Consider the following 16016-nt stretch of genomic DNA (forward strand, 5'->3'; position numbering starts at 1 on the left):
TTGTTGATATGCTAGCATTTATTTATAATACAAAGATTTTTGATTGATTAATACACGAACTTTAGAAATGTTGTATGGAGTTACAATAAAAAATAATATAATGAGACATCGAGAGTTTTTTTCGAAGCCTAATGTTAATACATCAAATAAACAAAACATAATAATATTTTTAAAATTCTAAAGAGAATTGTAATATCTCGATAGTCCTATATCGAAAGAAAAAATGTTTATAATTTGAAAATATACGAGATCACGAATTTTAGTAATAATAATCGGATTTAAGTATTTTAGACCCAACTAGTTATTATTATTATTAGTGAGTCTTCTGTATTACTGTCTCTAAAACTAAACATGGTCGACAAGTTTGGTTCGGTTTAGTTTGGTTTTGGTTGTAAATAGTTTGAATTTGGTTTAAAACATTTTTCAAACCAAAAAATTGTTTTGAATTGAAAGATTTACAAATCAAACCCAAATTGAAAAGACCGAACCGTGTATTTTTAGAGATAAACCAAAGAGAAACAATTCCGAAATTTTTGGTTTGGGTCGGTTAGGTTTTCTACACTATTACTTGGATTTTATTTTAGACTTTTTTCAAATTAAATTAGTTAATTTTGATTTTGATTTTAATTTATCTTTTAACCCGAACCCGCCCGCTACAGGGATCTAACCCGACAACTACTTGAATATTTCACAAATGGATCCGGATGGTGGAGCTCCTGTCCAGATTTGCCCCGTAAAGAAACAAAGAAAAATAATCCAACGGTCTGATCCGTCAAAAATTTATTCTCGTTCCGATCTAAACCGTCCCGCCTTAAATGGAGCGGTTAGTGAGGACAAAAGTAAATTAATTCGTTGTGAATTCGACCCGACCCGCCAAGAATACGGGTCGGGAGGTGGGCGACCCTCTTGCCTCTGGATCCAAACCCGTTTTCACCCCTACTCTTAGTGGATCATAAAACATCAAGTGAGGTGTACGAGATTCATGCTTACACGAGGCGCAGGGAAATTTTTTAATTTTTAATTTTTAATTTTATTAATTCCAATAATTTGTCACTATTTCCGTACGGTTTCTGCGGAGGTTGCCGTTACCCGCGTTCTCTTCTCTCTTCCACTCTCTCTCTCTCTCTCTCTCTCTCTCTCTCTCTCTTTTTTAATTCTCATTTAAATCTCATTAATTGTTTTTTTTTTATCCCAATTTCAAAATTTTTTTTTGGCTTCTTCATACCCAAATTCGCCTTTTTTTTGGTATAATCATTTTGTGAAACGTTTTATTGGTGTTTATTAGATCAAGATCGAAACAATTTTGTTGGGTTCTGATCCTTTTCACGTTTCTTTGCGTCTGGGTTGAGAATTTCCTCAAATTTCTCCTTTTTTGGGGTTTTACTTTTTCATGATTCACACCCAAAGATTGGGCTTTTTTATTTTTTCTTTTTTTTTTCCCCATTTTTAATGTATTTTTTTTGATGTTTCTTAGATCAAAGATCAAACCAGTTTCGTTGGTTTCTTATTTGGGTTGAGAATTTCCATCCAATTCCATGTATTTTTGCTTCCACAATCCCTAATTGTTGCATTTTCATGATTCGCATCCAAATTCGGTTCCGTTCTAGTTCGATTTTATCTTTCTTTTCCGCATTAGGGTTATAGAAAAATTTACACCATTGATACCATCCTCTTTGCGAATTCCATGGATTCGCGGGGCGCGAAGCATAACTGTCGCAATGGGAGCAACAACAAGTGTAGTCCAATTGTGTTGGGCCCTGTTGTTGTTGGAGTGAACAGGAGAGAAGAGGAGGAGAGTGTGAGGAGGTCTCTTTTGCCGCCGCGGGGGGCGGAGAAGGGGGGGACGGCGCGCAAGTTTCGGAAGGGGGGGTCGCGGCGGAAGGTGCAGTGGAATGATAGGAAGGGGAAGAAACTCGTCGAAGTGTTAGAGTACCAGCCGAGGTTCAAATCGCGAACTCTTACTATAGTTTGAGTTGATTGTGTAGTTATTCCTCGATCTCATATCTGCAGTTTCAATCGGAACAATTTAGCATGCAAAGTTCGTTCTACATAACAGTTAGTCTGCCATTGAAAAATGCGATGAGTTGATTCTGAATTTATTCATCAATTTCATATCTGCAGTTTCAATCGCAATAATTTTGTGTGCGAAGTTCGTTCTGCATAACAGTTAGTCTGCCATTGAAAAATACGTTGAGTTGATTGTGAATTTATTCATCAATTTCATATATGCAGTTTCAATCGTAACAAATTACACTGCGGAGTTCGTTCTGCATAATAGCTAGTCTGCCGGTTAGTCTGCCATTGAAAAATGCGATTAGTTGATTGTGAATTTATTCCTGAATTTCATATCTGCAGTTTCAATCGCAATAATTTTGTCTGCGAAGTTCGTTCTGCATAACAGTTAGTCTGCCGGTTAGTCTGCCATTGAAAAATGCAATGAGTTGCTCGTGAATTTATTCATCAATTTCATCTCTGCAGTTTCAATTGTAACAAATTAGACTGCGAAGTTCGTTCTGCATAATAGCTAGTCTGCCGGTTAGTTTGCCATCGAAGAATGCGATAAGTTGATTGTGAATTCATTCCTCATTTTCATGTCTGCAGTTTCAATTGTAATAATTTTGTCAGCAAAGTTCATTCTGCATAATAGTTAGTCTGCCGGTTAGTTGACTGTTGAAAAATGTGATGAGTTGATTGTGAATTTATTTCTCAATTTCGTATATGCAGTTTCAATCGTAACAGTTTAGTCTGCGAAGTTCGTTATGCATAACAGTTAGTTTACCATTCGTGAGATGCGATCATATGTTTGCGCTATCATTAGACTTGTTAGAATCGACACTTCAAAGACGAAACTGACGTTGAGGCTAAAATCGAGGACACGATTGACGCAGGGATTGATATGGAGGGATTGAATCATTGAATTGAATCTCGAAGGACTAAATTGTTACAATGAAAATTCGAGGTTAAAAGCAAAATCGAGCCGAGTTTCCAAATATTATATCAATGCTACTGTTGTTTGTTGCATGAATAATATGTTGGTTGATTTGGTTCCATAGATTGGTGATTTAGTTTTTAATCTAGAGGATCAAACTATGCTGGTTTCTGTTTCTGGATGTATAGATACTTCAATTGTTCCCATGAAATCATTTAAAGTCCGATTCAAATAATCAGCGCGATTCTTGATTTCGTAGAATTAACATCTACATGATAGTATGTTTTCTGATCCTTTTCCTGCTTTTAACTTTACAGTGATTCGAGTGATTCAGATGACGATTATCTCGACTCGTGCATATGCTCCATGATGTAAGATCACACTATATTTGTTCCTCTTACTATGAATGCAAGTAACTACTGAAACACACATCCTGTTTGGAGTTGCTGTATGCGAAAATGCCCCAAGTTTTCTTCGTAGCAATCTTTTTAGTTATCATTATTAACATCTTATGAGCGAACAATTAGTGCTCGAGAGAGTTGATGAGGATGTTTGCAGAAATGTTCGCAGATCATTGAGAGTACAAGTGTTCAGCAGAGGAAAAAGGTGGTAAAAGAGAAATTCGAATTACGGCTGCTGTACAAATTCTATATTTATTCTTTTCATGAAAAATATATTTCCGGATCTCAGGTTTTGCTGCACTTGCTATTGTTTTATCTCTAGTTGTTAGCAAGAGTTGGTATGAACATTTGTTTTAGTCGCATTATTTATCGAAATTTTTAGGTTAAGGTCCTCTATAAAACAGAAAAACTCGGTAGATTATAAACCCCTTTCCGAATTTATTTGGCACGGAGTAACATTTTTTGTAATGAACCATGCCAGTTGTGACTTGGCCCGACTTGACCTAACCCCTTCCAAATTTCATGCAACCCGAGCGTGATCCCGACATAGAAAAAGATCTTTGGAGCAATTATTCTGCAAAGAATATACTCTAAACAGTAAACAAATTCTATTGTGCCATGTGAGTTAGCCCAAAAAAACCCTACCTCATCTGTTGGTTAGTTTATGTTCGGCACATTAGGTTATAACTACCCTAAACCACTGGTCTAAAGTGCTTAAATCAATTATATATATAGCCCTTACATACTTTTCCTGTTTAGACGCATTACATATATCACCGAGCAACACTTCCGTTATTATTTTTAGTATACCAATCGCATATATATTTCTCACATTCTCTCATATTATCCGATGTGGAGAAATGTGGGTGATAGTACTGCCGCCAGATCCTGATTGTTATTGATAGACAAATATACCAAAATTCATCTTTGTCAATCAATTTAAAATCGACCAAATTCTAAATATATATGAATATTTGCATATCACTTTTCTTGAGTATGTTCCATGTTTGGGATGTTGGATGTGCAGGAGATTCTGAGAGAAAGGTACACACTATTCAATTTACTTGTTCTTGTTCATTTATATTCTCTTTAATGTGGATGCAGTGTAGTTAATAGTAATCAAGTGAATCCCATTCTAGTACAAAAAGAAATTTTGTTCCGTAACTTAATGGAGTTAAAGCTACTCACCTACTCCTCATCATTTACTGTACTTTTGTCGCTACATATACAACTTGACTTTGTACCTACTGAGCCTTTTTATTACTACTATTTAGGGTTCTCTGTTCATGTCGGCTCGTCTTTGACTCGAAATCGGTTCGATTCGGGTTTCTTTGTTTAGTAAATGAGCTAATCATAAACTAATTTTTTCATCTCGAGATATAAACAGGTTGATCCTTGTTCGCTCGTGTTTGACTCGATATAGGTTGGACATAAATTATTAATATAATATATAATATAAATTTTTAGTTTAAATTGATATGTAGCAAATCTGTATATTATTTTTAAGTTGTTATTCATTGTTAGCTTTACTTTCAAATTTTAAGACTAATTAGTAATATTAAGATAGAAGCATCAATAATGATAAATTAATAATAATTTAATAGACCTTTGTTAATCGATAACTAATTATACAGTCGTTTTAATTGCATGTGTTAGATATATTGCTTTAAAGCTTTAAATTAAATGCAGATAAATTTATTATTTCAATTCTAATGCGTGAAAAGAGTAACAAAAATTTAAAAATAAGCTTATCCTATCCTCAATCCTATTGCTCAATAATAAAAACTTGAAGTGAAAAAAATAGGTTTCTTTATATTTTGAAGTGTAATAAAATTATGTATAAGACACGCGATCAAAACAAATGCGTAATTACTAATTTGTCCCAGTAATAATTTAAAATATTGCTCTAGGAATATTCTAGGAATGGGAGAATTACTATTCTCAGGTACCGAAAATAGTATTTGAGAACAGAAGGAAAAACAAGAACTTATTCCCACTCTGTTCCTCAACAAAATACTAATTTAAAATATTGCTCTTATATTCTAAGGATGTATTGGCAAATGCATAAAATGCACTTGATGTAATATGTGAAATTACCAAAATTTTTTACATTGAAAGTGCAAACATAATAAAACAATATTATGCAGGATTTGTAGCAGTACTCATACGAAGGTGGAGATAATTAACAATTTTTCCTACTGACCGTCCCTAGCGTAAGTGGCAAAAAACTTAGTGGTTGGTATCCGAGATCCCAAGTTCGAATCCTAGTTGATTCACATTTTCAGCTATGTTTATTTCTATACGAAATATTAAACGAAACGGGTAGCATGATACCTACCTCTCAAAAAAAAAAAAAAAAAATCCTCCCTTTAAAGAGATTTGGTATAAGAAAAATTATTAGATAGACCAAGTCCACTATATAACATTCTTCTTACAAACTTAATCATAGATGTATTAAGTAAAATTTTAAACTTTTAAATATTATTTATACTGATTAAAAATTTACTTGCTGAAAGTGAAATTTTTTAAAATTTACTACTATATTTAAATATTATAAAATTATTGTACATGTCTCTGAAGGCTTAATCTGCACCAAGTGGAAAATTTATTTGCGTCGTGTAGGTCCACCATGGACCATTTTCTAAATTTCAGTTTTATAAAATTTACCAAAATTTTATTGATATATTATTTGTAACACTTATGAGAACGCTCATATTATAAAAAATTACACATTGAAAAAACGCAACATTTGAAAATTTCTCTATATTTATCAAATATTAGATTAGTAGTATATACCTTGATCATTGTTTACGCAAAATAATGTCGAAAAATTATAAAATTTAGTTTTCAAATATTACAATAGTGTAGATCAAGTCTAACGGAGTTTATCGTCGATTTGGAAGCTATATCATTGAAAATAATTTGAAAGTACGGAGGCTTCCGTGCTACCGATAGTATACCAGCCTAGCTATCCTCTGTGCTTTCGAAAGCACAAAAGACGTACTCTCTCTCTCTCTCTCTCATTATGGTGCTACCAAGTTTTTTATCTTTAGATCTATCTCTTCCGTCATTTTCATTCATTAAATCATACTATTCCATTAATCACTCACTCAACCTTAAAGAACCACTATCATTTTAATGGCACAACTCTTCGTCCAAAAACCCAAAACCTAATAGTACCAATGACTTTGTGCTATTAATAGTATAGTAGTCTAGTTATATATATATATATATATATATATATAGAACTAGGCTACTATGCTATTGATAGCACCAAGTCATTGGTGCTACCAAGTTTTTGGCCATTGGATTAAGAGATGTGTGGTTAGGATGATGTGGGCCCCCTAGGATTGAGTAGGTGGTTGGTTGAATAGTATGATCTAACGGGTGAAAATGATCAAAGGGGTGGATCTAACGGTGGAAAACTTGGTAGCACCAAGTGCTCCGTGCTATTAATAGCATAGTAGCCGGACTCTATATATATATATATAGAGAGAGAGAGAGAGAGAGAGAGGCTCCTATGCTATATATTGTAGCGAGGCTCCCGTACTATAGTCTCATTTTCAACTTTAAATCAATGATCTATATCGTTAAAACTAATTTAAAATATTTGAAGTTTTTAAAAATAAAATTTTATATTTTTTTGACATAGTTTATTTTATGACCAAATCATTTCAAAATTGTCAATTTTCAATTACTAGTATGGCGAGTTTGTAATTTAACGGTGTAGAAAATCTAAATTTATTCAAATTTTGGCAGAAAATACTTTTAACTATTTAGGACAAGATCAACATCCTTAATCTTGAATTTAAAAGTTCTATTCTCAAATTTTAAAGATTGTTTAATTTCAATTATTTATTTGACATGATTTACTTACTGAGTAAACGATGTCGAAAAAAATTAAAATTTTGTTCCTAAAAACTTTATATACCCTAAATCATATTTAACAGTATGGATCGTTGATTTGAACATCTCCGGTACTATAGATAGTATAGTAGCCTAATTATATATATATATATATATATATATATATATATATATATATATATATATATNATTGATCTTTATCTAGGTAGTGAATAGAATTTTCTATCAAAAATTCAACCGATTCCAATTCTTTTACGCCGTTAAACTACCAAGTATTTCATATCGGCCGTTAAATATTGTCAATTTTGTGAGCTTTTGATCGTAAGCTAAAGGATGTCAAAAAATTATAAAATTTGATTTCTAGAAATTTTAAATGCTCTAGGTAATGTTTAACGGTATGGATCGTCGATTTGTAAGCTCTATCATCGAAAACAACTTATAAGTACGAGGGCGATCGTACTCATAAGAGTATAATAGCCGGACTATATATATATATATATATATATATATAGTCCAGCTGTGGTGCTTTTAATAGTACCAAGCACTTGGTGTTATTAAGTTTCTTACCGTTAGATTTATCCTTTGACCATTTCTATCTGTTAAATCATACTATTCAACCAATCACACACTCAATCTTAGGAGACCACTATCATCCTAACTGCACACTCAATCTTAGGGGGCCACTAGTATCCTAATTGCACATTTCTTCATTCAAGGGTCAAAAATCTAATAGTACCAATAACTTTGTACTATCAAAAGCATTTCAACATAATTATATGTATATGTGTGTGTGTGCGCGCGCGCGCGCGCGTGTGTGTAATTGAGCTCTAGGTTAGGACAATAGTGGTCCTCCTAGAGTTTAAAGACTTTTTTTTTTTTTGAAAGATAGATAACACGCTACCCGCTTCATTTAATTTATTTAGAAGTAAACTTAGCTGGAAATATGAATCAACTAGTATTCGAACTTGAGATCTCGGATACCAACCACCAAGCCCTTTGCCACTTGCGCTAGGAATTGTCAGTGTAACGATGAAAAACTTACAAGTACCAAATTCTTAGTGTATATAGTTTGGAGTTGAGCTCTTGTGCTTTTAAAAGCACAGGAGCTTAAAAGCACAGGAGCTTAATGTACTTGTAATTTTTTAGCCATTGCATCGCCTAAAGATCCGTACAGTGCTAATAAAGGAGGCTTACTCAGGGGCTTAATCACATACCAATTTTCAAACACATAAGCAAAGATCCACACCTAATCTTACTCATGGCGTTCCGCGTAGTAGTATGAGAAATAGTGTGATACTCTAATAGTCCCACACTAGATGAGAAAAAAATTTTGTATGAAAATATAAGGGTTAAAGATTTAATATTAATAAGTAGGCTTAAATATTTTGGGCAGTAATCCAATTAATTTTTAAGGTGATCATATTATACTTCTTTATATTAGTTAGACTATTAATTTCATGAATTATTGGCCAATTTAAAATTTCGAAATTATATAGTAATCTATACAGAGGTTTATGTATTTATAGATTCAGAAAGATGTGTCTATTACTGTCCATATGTTGGGTTCAGAAATAGATCGTTCTTACTAATTTCTGAAACAAATATTTTGGTTAGAAAAAAAAAAAGCTTACATAAATCAATAACAAGCAATCATATTAGAAAGAATCAAGCGCGGGCTAAGAACGTACTTACAAAATATGAAAATAAATTTGAAGGTCCATCTACATAAATGCGAAAATAATAAATTATGCTACCACTAGTAAAACTGATTTGGAATTACAATGCAGATCAGATAAGTGATGAAGGTAAGAGATTTTTAGTCTTGTAGAATCTTTACTTTGCTGCACAAATCAACCAGGATAAATGATGCTCCCGGTTCTCAAATTATAAGGCATGTGACACTTTAATTCTCAAAATTTAATTTATAATAATTTTTAATTCGAATTTTTTATATTATTATAATTAAGTTTCACAATCTAATTTAATTAGCTAAGTAGTGACGTTTCGCTAATATAGAAGTGAATTGGTAGTGTTATAATTAATGACGTAGTAATGATTAAAATGGCACATCACTTTCATATCATCAAGACGTTGATATTAAATCAACTAAATTAGATTCCAGGCCTTAATTATAACATTCTAAAAAGTTTTCGCCATAAATTTGCTATAAATTGAAATTTAAGAAGTGTCTTATTACTCATAGTATGAGGACCAAAAATAAAATTTATCCAATCAAATAAAAAACAAAAGTAAAAGGCTCAAAAAGGTGGATGGCTTTTTTAAGGAAAATACTACTTGCATATCTATGAATAGTTAAACCTTACACTTCTCTCATTTTTAAATTTAGTGCTCCTATGAGAGTGTAACAGTAGGACCGTTTGATGGGACAATTAAGTCTAATAATAATAGTATTTAGTATACTCAAAAATAGGGTATACGTCTTACAATCTTTTCATCAAAAAAGTCTAAAACTATGGGAGTCGCATGCTTGATGTGGTGTCTCCAACAATCACATTTGATCCGTGATGTTCATCAATCCAATCATTAGTTTTAAAATTTTTTTTTTATTATCTTTTTCCTAAAGAAGAGAGATATAATTGATTGAACATAAATGATGTGGTATAAATACTATACAGTAGACTTTCTCCTCTTCATTCAAAAGTCATCATTCCTTGTCAATCAACTTGTTTTTAATTAAAATTTAGATTAAATTACATAAAATTTTTCTGTCAAAATTCGATTTTTCACTTTTTTCCATGTTATTTAAAAACCTACACTTTACCCCATTGTAAAATAAAAAATATTTACAGGGGGATATGGTATGTACTGTGATGATAAAATGACCATTTGCCCCTCGCCATTTTCGTCTTCTCCCTCAGATTCCTCAAGAGCAGCCTCGATTGGCCACGGTTCACGCCTCGATCGGTCGCGGTTTCTCCGCGGTTCACGCCTCATCTTTCTCCTGCATCCTCACCGCCCCTCGATTTCGATGACAGTAGAGTAGAAATCGAGGTGGGGGTGGATGAAGAGGTGGGTAACGACAACGAGGGCGAAGGCGAGGCGGCGGAGGAGGGCGCAGGGGTGTTTGTGGGCGCGGACGGGGATGTGAGCGAGGGCAAGGCAGTGGAGGAGGGCGAGGCAGCGAGGCGGCGAGGCGGAGGAAGGCAGAGGAAGGCGAAGCAACAGGAAAAAGGGCGGAGAGATATTTTGGGCATAAAAAAAATTTTATAACGGAACTTTAACGGATCACTAACAGTAGGGGGCGAACTGCATATTTTTTATTTTACAAGGGGGCAAAATATAGATTTTTAAATGACAGGAGAAAAAGTAAAAAATCATATTTTGACAGAAAAATTTTCTGTAATTTAGCCTAAAATTATTTAAATTTTTATGAGCTCGGATATATTTAAATAGAGTTTTTCTACACGGAATGCATTAGATGTAATATGTTCTTTGAGATGACTGTGGCACAGCTGGTAACATGCCATGTGCCCCTAATACCAAAAATTTCTACACATAGAATTATAAAAAAATTATGTTGCATGCATAACATGTGTCAAAAATACCAAACATTCCTACACATAGGATTGTAGAAAATTTATGTTGCCAACATGCCATGTGCCGAAAATATCAAAAAGTTTTACACATTGGATTGTAGAAAATTTATTAGAGTCATTCTGTCGAACTATATTATTTTATGAAATAATATTTAATATATTCTTAAATTGACTATATTTTGTTTTAACTAAAAATTATAATTTATAATTTTTAGAGTGTACAAATAAAATTTTTCTACGTGGAATGCATTAGATGTCATATATTCTTTGGGATGACTGAAGCGCGGTTGCCAACATGCAATGTGTCAAAAATACCAAAAATTTCTACACATAGAATTGTAGAAAATTTATGTTGTCAACATGCCATGTGCCGAAAATACCAAAAATTTCTACATATTGGATTGTAGAAAATTTATGTTGCCAACATACTGTGCGCCGAAAATACCAAAAATTTCTACATATTGGATTGTAGAAAATTTATAGAAGTCATGCTGCTGAACTATATTTTTCTAGAATATAACATTTAATATATTCGTAAAATTTTTGAAATATCTTTTATATATATATATATATATATATATATATATATATATATATATATATATATGGTTTCAAATATATTTCTCGTATATTTTTTCGTAAGTTAAAAATGATCTTGCTGTTAGTACCCGTTTAAGTCATTTCGGATTAAATTTCTATCAAAGTTAAAAAGAAGTCAAATATCTCTTTATTCCCTAACTTAAAGACAAATAAGAAAAAATTGGTGACTATAGATAGGTATATTTGAAAAGAAAAAATAGTAACCTTATAAAGATAACAGCTGTTCCAAGCAGTTCACTAGAATTTATTTTTGAAAAAACTTCAAATATCACCCTTATGGTTTTGGACCTTTTTTTTAGTACCATGCGGTTCAAAGTGTATCAATTTAGTATCCTGTGGTTTCATTTTTTTTTTTATTATCCCCTCCGCTAATTTTTTTTGTTTAATCAATAACAAAGTTAAAACTAAATGAAACTAAAGTGAATATTCAATAAATCTAGGTGGGGTAACTGAAGTTTTTTATATATAATTTAACGAAATGTTAACGGAGGAGCCGACGAAACGAGAAAAATAAAATCACAAAGTACTAAATTGATACACTTTAAACTACAGAATATTAAAGTGAGAAAATATAAAACTACAGAGATAGTATTTGAAGTTTATCTATTTTTGATAGCAGGCTTTACCGGCTCAACCGCTTAATAATTGCCCAAAACCAGCTGCCAAGATACCCCAAATAGGTAACTTGTTATGTGGGAGACACATGACGTACAAGCAAGGTACAAAATGAGAGAGCAATTGATTGATTGAAGATACTATATTTGACTGTCACATTTTTTACTTTTTAGGTATACATCTTACATTTTCTTTATTCGAGAGTCATCAATTTTTACTTGTCACGTTAAATTTTTAACTAAAAAATTATTTTAACTTTTATAAATTTTAAAAGGGAAAACTTCAAAAACCCCCCTGTGGTTTCGTGCATTCTCACTTTGCTACCCTGTGGTTTAAAACGTATCAATTTGTCCCCCTGTGATTTCGTTTTTATCTTTTTGTTATCAATTTTATTATTATTTTTTTTTAAAATCAGTGACAAAGTTAAAATTAAATGATACTAAAGTGACTATTCGATAAATATAGATGGTTATCTGAAGTTTTTTTGTATATAATTTAACGAAATATTAACGAAAAAGCTTCCGAAAAGATAAAAATGAAACCACAGGAGGGTAAATTAATACGTTTTAAACCACAGGATAGCAAAGTGAGAATGCACGAAACCACAGAGGAGGTTTTTAAAGTTTTCCCATTTTAAAATAAAAAGTATAAAATTTATATATTTTTTAGAGTGTACAAGCAGAATTTTTCTAAGTCTAATGCATTAGATGTCATATGAGATGACCATCCCATCACTGCCAATATGTCATGTGTCCAAATTAGCAAAAAATCTCTACAGGCAGGACTATAAAAAATTTATTAAAGCCATGGTTTTGTACTTTATTTTTCTATTAACCATTAATTCTTTTGTTCCTACGGTTGAGATCAACATTTGATAACATGTTTCACCGGCTCAACCCCATAATAAATGCATAAGTTATATTACTAATATGACGTCACTAATCAATCAAATTATTTTTTTTTGGGTTCATTCGTCCCATCATAGTTATCAAAAAAATAATTTTATTATACTTTTTATTCAAAAAGAGAAATGCGACTGGCTATTAATAAATTATGTGTTATGACTGATATATATAGTGAAATATCTTCTTTTCATTAGCGAGTATGAAATGAGGGAGGAGGTTGTGGTCCCCATTTCTTTCCCAACGAGGAATTCTACTATATGGCAGTCATATCGCATTAGCTATGTCCAGTCAATCACATATTTTTTTTTGAGAGAAAAGTATCCTAAAAATAAATGTTTTAAAATATGATAGGATAGGTGAACCCCAGGAGAGCAATTTGATTGGATGGAGATGTCACCGACTTGACTGCTACATTTTGAACTTTTCCATCAAATATGCGACAACTGTATCTCCCATTCTCTCAGAAATTTTTATCTAAACGGAGTGTATCTATAACTCTCATGCGCTACAAGCAATGCTACTGATACACCAAAAAATAAGCTGTATATCTTATATCCACTCCATCTAACGGTTCTTAATTTAGAAAAAAGCTACCTATACCGTCTTTTTTGGGTATATGATGTATATCTCACCCATCTGAAGGGTGAAGTTTATTTACTTGTCACATGAGCAGGGTGGGATGTATGAGTAGCATTGCTCATAATATTTTAACCAAAAAAAGAGTTAATGCAGGTTCCTGTGAAAGTATCAAACAGCAGATAAATTCTTACAAAACTTAAATGATTAGATTTATTCCTTTCAAAATTCTCTAATTTGCAAACGTATCTTTCAAAAACTTCTGATTCATTCATGTGTCCTTACCATTTGATTTACTATTAATTTTTTGACAAGATGCGTAAAATGATTATACCGCCCTTATAAATTTGTCCTTGTAAAAAGCTATCTTTCCTTCTCTCTCCTCACCTTCGCCGCGGGCCTGCGGCATGTGTTGCATACCTCATTTTTGTTGCGACTGAGTGCCTTACCTTCGACGGCACTGCCATCCTAGGTCTCGTCGTCCCCATGGATATAAAGAAAAGAGGGTAAGAAAGATGACACGACTCAATATTAAAATACAAATTATATATATATAATGAGTCCGGCTACTATACTATCGATAGTACCAAGCCCTTGGTATTATTGAGTTTTCTACCGTTAGATCTACCCTTTGATCATTTTCACCCGTTAGATTATACTATTAAACCAACCACCCACTCAACCCTAGGGAACCACTAGCAATTTAACCGGGGACCACTATCATCATAACCGCACATCCTTTCATCCAACGGCCGAAAACTCAATAATACCAAGGGCTTGATATATATATATATATATATATATATATATATATAGAGAGAGAGAGAGAGAGAGAGAGAGAGAGAGAGAGAGAGAGAGGGTAAAAAAATTATTTTATCTCTTATCTAATTGTAATTAGCTTTTTTAACTCACAGTTATCTAAATTTTGGTAACAGAAAGGTCTATTTGCAGACGAAAAGACTTCTGGATGGATAAATCTGATAACTTAAGTTTTATAGTAATATATTTGCTATTTGATATTTTTGTAAAAAGTTATAGAAAGTTAGAGAGGAACAATTTCATAAATAAAGGGCCAATGTCAAAATTAAGTAAGTCCATGTGATTTGAAATTGGTTGGCGCCACATTGTTTTATCAAATTGGGCCATTTGTAGCAGGGCATTAATTGTCTACTGCTTTACTTCCAGTAGAGAGGAGGGTCATGACTGATGACTCATGACTTGTTTAACTCAGGATTGGAATGGATGCGGATATCCGAATTTTATCTAAATCCGAATTTAAATAGCATGGATTTATTTAATACTAAATGGATGGTTTCGGATTTGAATATAAAAAATAAAAATTTTACAAATTTGAATTCGGGAATGAATTTTTTCCTCACTCGACTTGAGCCCAAATTGATTTAACATTATATAATATATGTGAATGTTTGATGTTATATTTTGATTTGTATTTTAAAATTTTAGATTTTATTATAATATATTTTGAAATATGATAAAAAGAAATAATTGCTTCAGGTTTGAGATTTTGGGTTTGGATTTGGATTTCGGATTTCAAATTATTGGCCGTGTTCGGGTATGAATTTAAATTTTCAAAATCTATCAGGTTCGGGTTTGGATTTTAGATTCAGGTTTGAGATTTGAAAAATTCGTCTCGAATCTGTCCCGTTGGTATCCCTAGGTTTTACGAATCTCTAGCATAAATAGACAATTATACCCTTCATAAATGAAGGGTTGAAATGAGTACTATCTACTTTGAAATACAAGTACAGAAGGGCAACCCAATTTAGTGAGAGTGTTTTCAGGTCACATGTCCCTAACCCTAGCTCGTGTGATGTCCTCTCAACTCAAAATTCATGTATTACCTAATCCTAATTTTAGACATATGCATAACTATCAGATAAACATATACAGAACTTATTTGAATTATGAATTATTATGAATTGATTGATATATACAGAACATATTTGAACTATGAATTATTTCGAGTTGGTTATATATCTAATTTTTTAAATTTTTTTTGATTTTTTTATCTGATCTTACAATTTACTTGATTTGAGCCAATCAGCGATACTTTGACTTCAAAAATACGTCGCTTATTTTTACAGATTTTATTAGATATTTCATTCAATTTTTGCAATTAAAAATTTATTAAGGTACGTAATTAGTTTAAATTTTGAAGTCAAAATATCGTTGATTGACTCAAATTAAAATAAAGTGAAAAGTTGGGTGCATAACTGATTCAAAATAGTCCATAGTTCAATTTTTTTTTTGTTTTTGAGAGAAAGTCCATAGTTCAGAATTTCAGATACGTTTTGTATGTTCTTATCTATTTCTTGTGTAATGTGTACATAAATAGGATATAAACTTAGTGAGGTACAATTAATAGAAAGTTGGTCTATTTCATTTGTAATGTGTACATAAATAGGATATAAGCTTAGTGAGGTACAATAGAAAGTTGGTGGCATTCAATAAGTTCATGTTAGCATTAGTTGGCCTCAAAGAATCAATCAATTGCATTTTTGCATGAGTTGGATGTGACGCCCCACTTCCTAGGGATCACCCGTTC

The 16016-nt window shown here is 32.2% G+C and overlaps 1 protein-coding gene across 1 annotated transcript; it reads left to right on the top strand.

The window, feature by feature from the left end:
- LOC109707244 lies at positions 1126-3615 on the top strand. The gene is made up of 2 exons (XM_020228387.1): positions 1126-1941; positions 3247-3615. Exons 1-2 carry the CDS (start codon positions 1685-1687, stop codon positions 3302-3304), a joined length of 315 nt encoding a protein of 104 aa, XP_020083976.1. The 5' UTR covers positions 1126-1684; the 3' UTR covers positions 3305-3615.

Source organism: Ananas comosus, linkage group 3 (genome assembly GCF_001540865.1).
Source record: "Ananas comosus cultivar F153 linkage group 3, ASM154086v1, whole genome shotgun sequence".
NCBI classification, from domain to species: Eukaryota; Viridiplantae; Streptophyta; class Magnoliopsida; order Poales; family Bromeliaceae; genus Ananas; species Ananas comosus.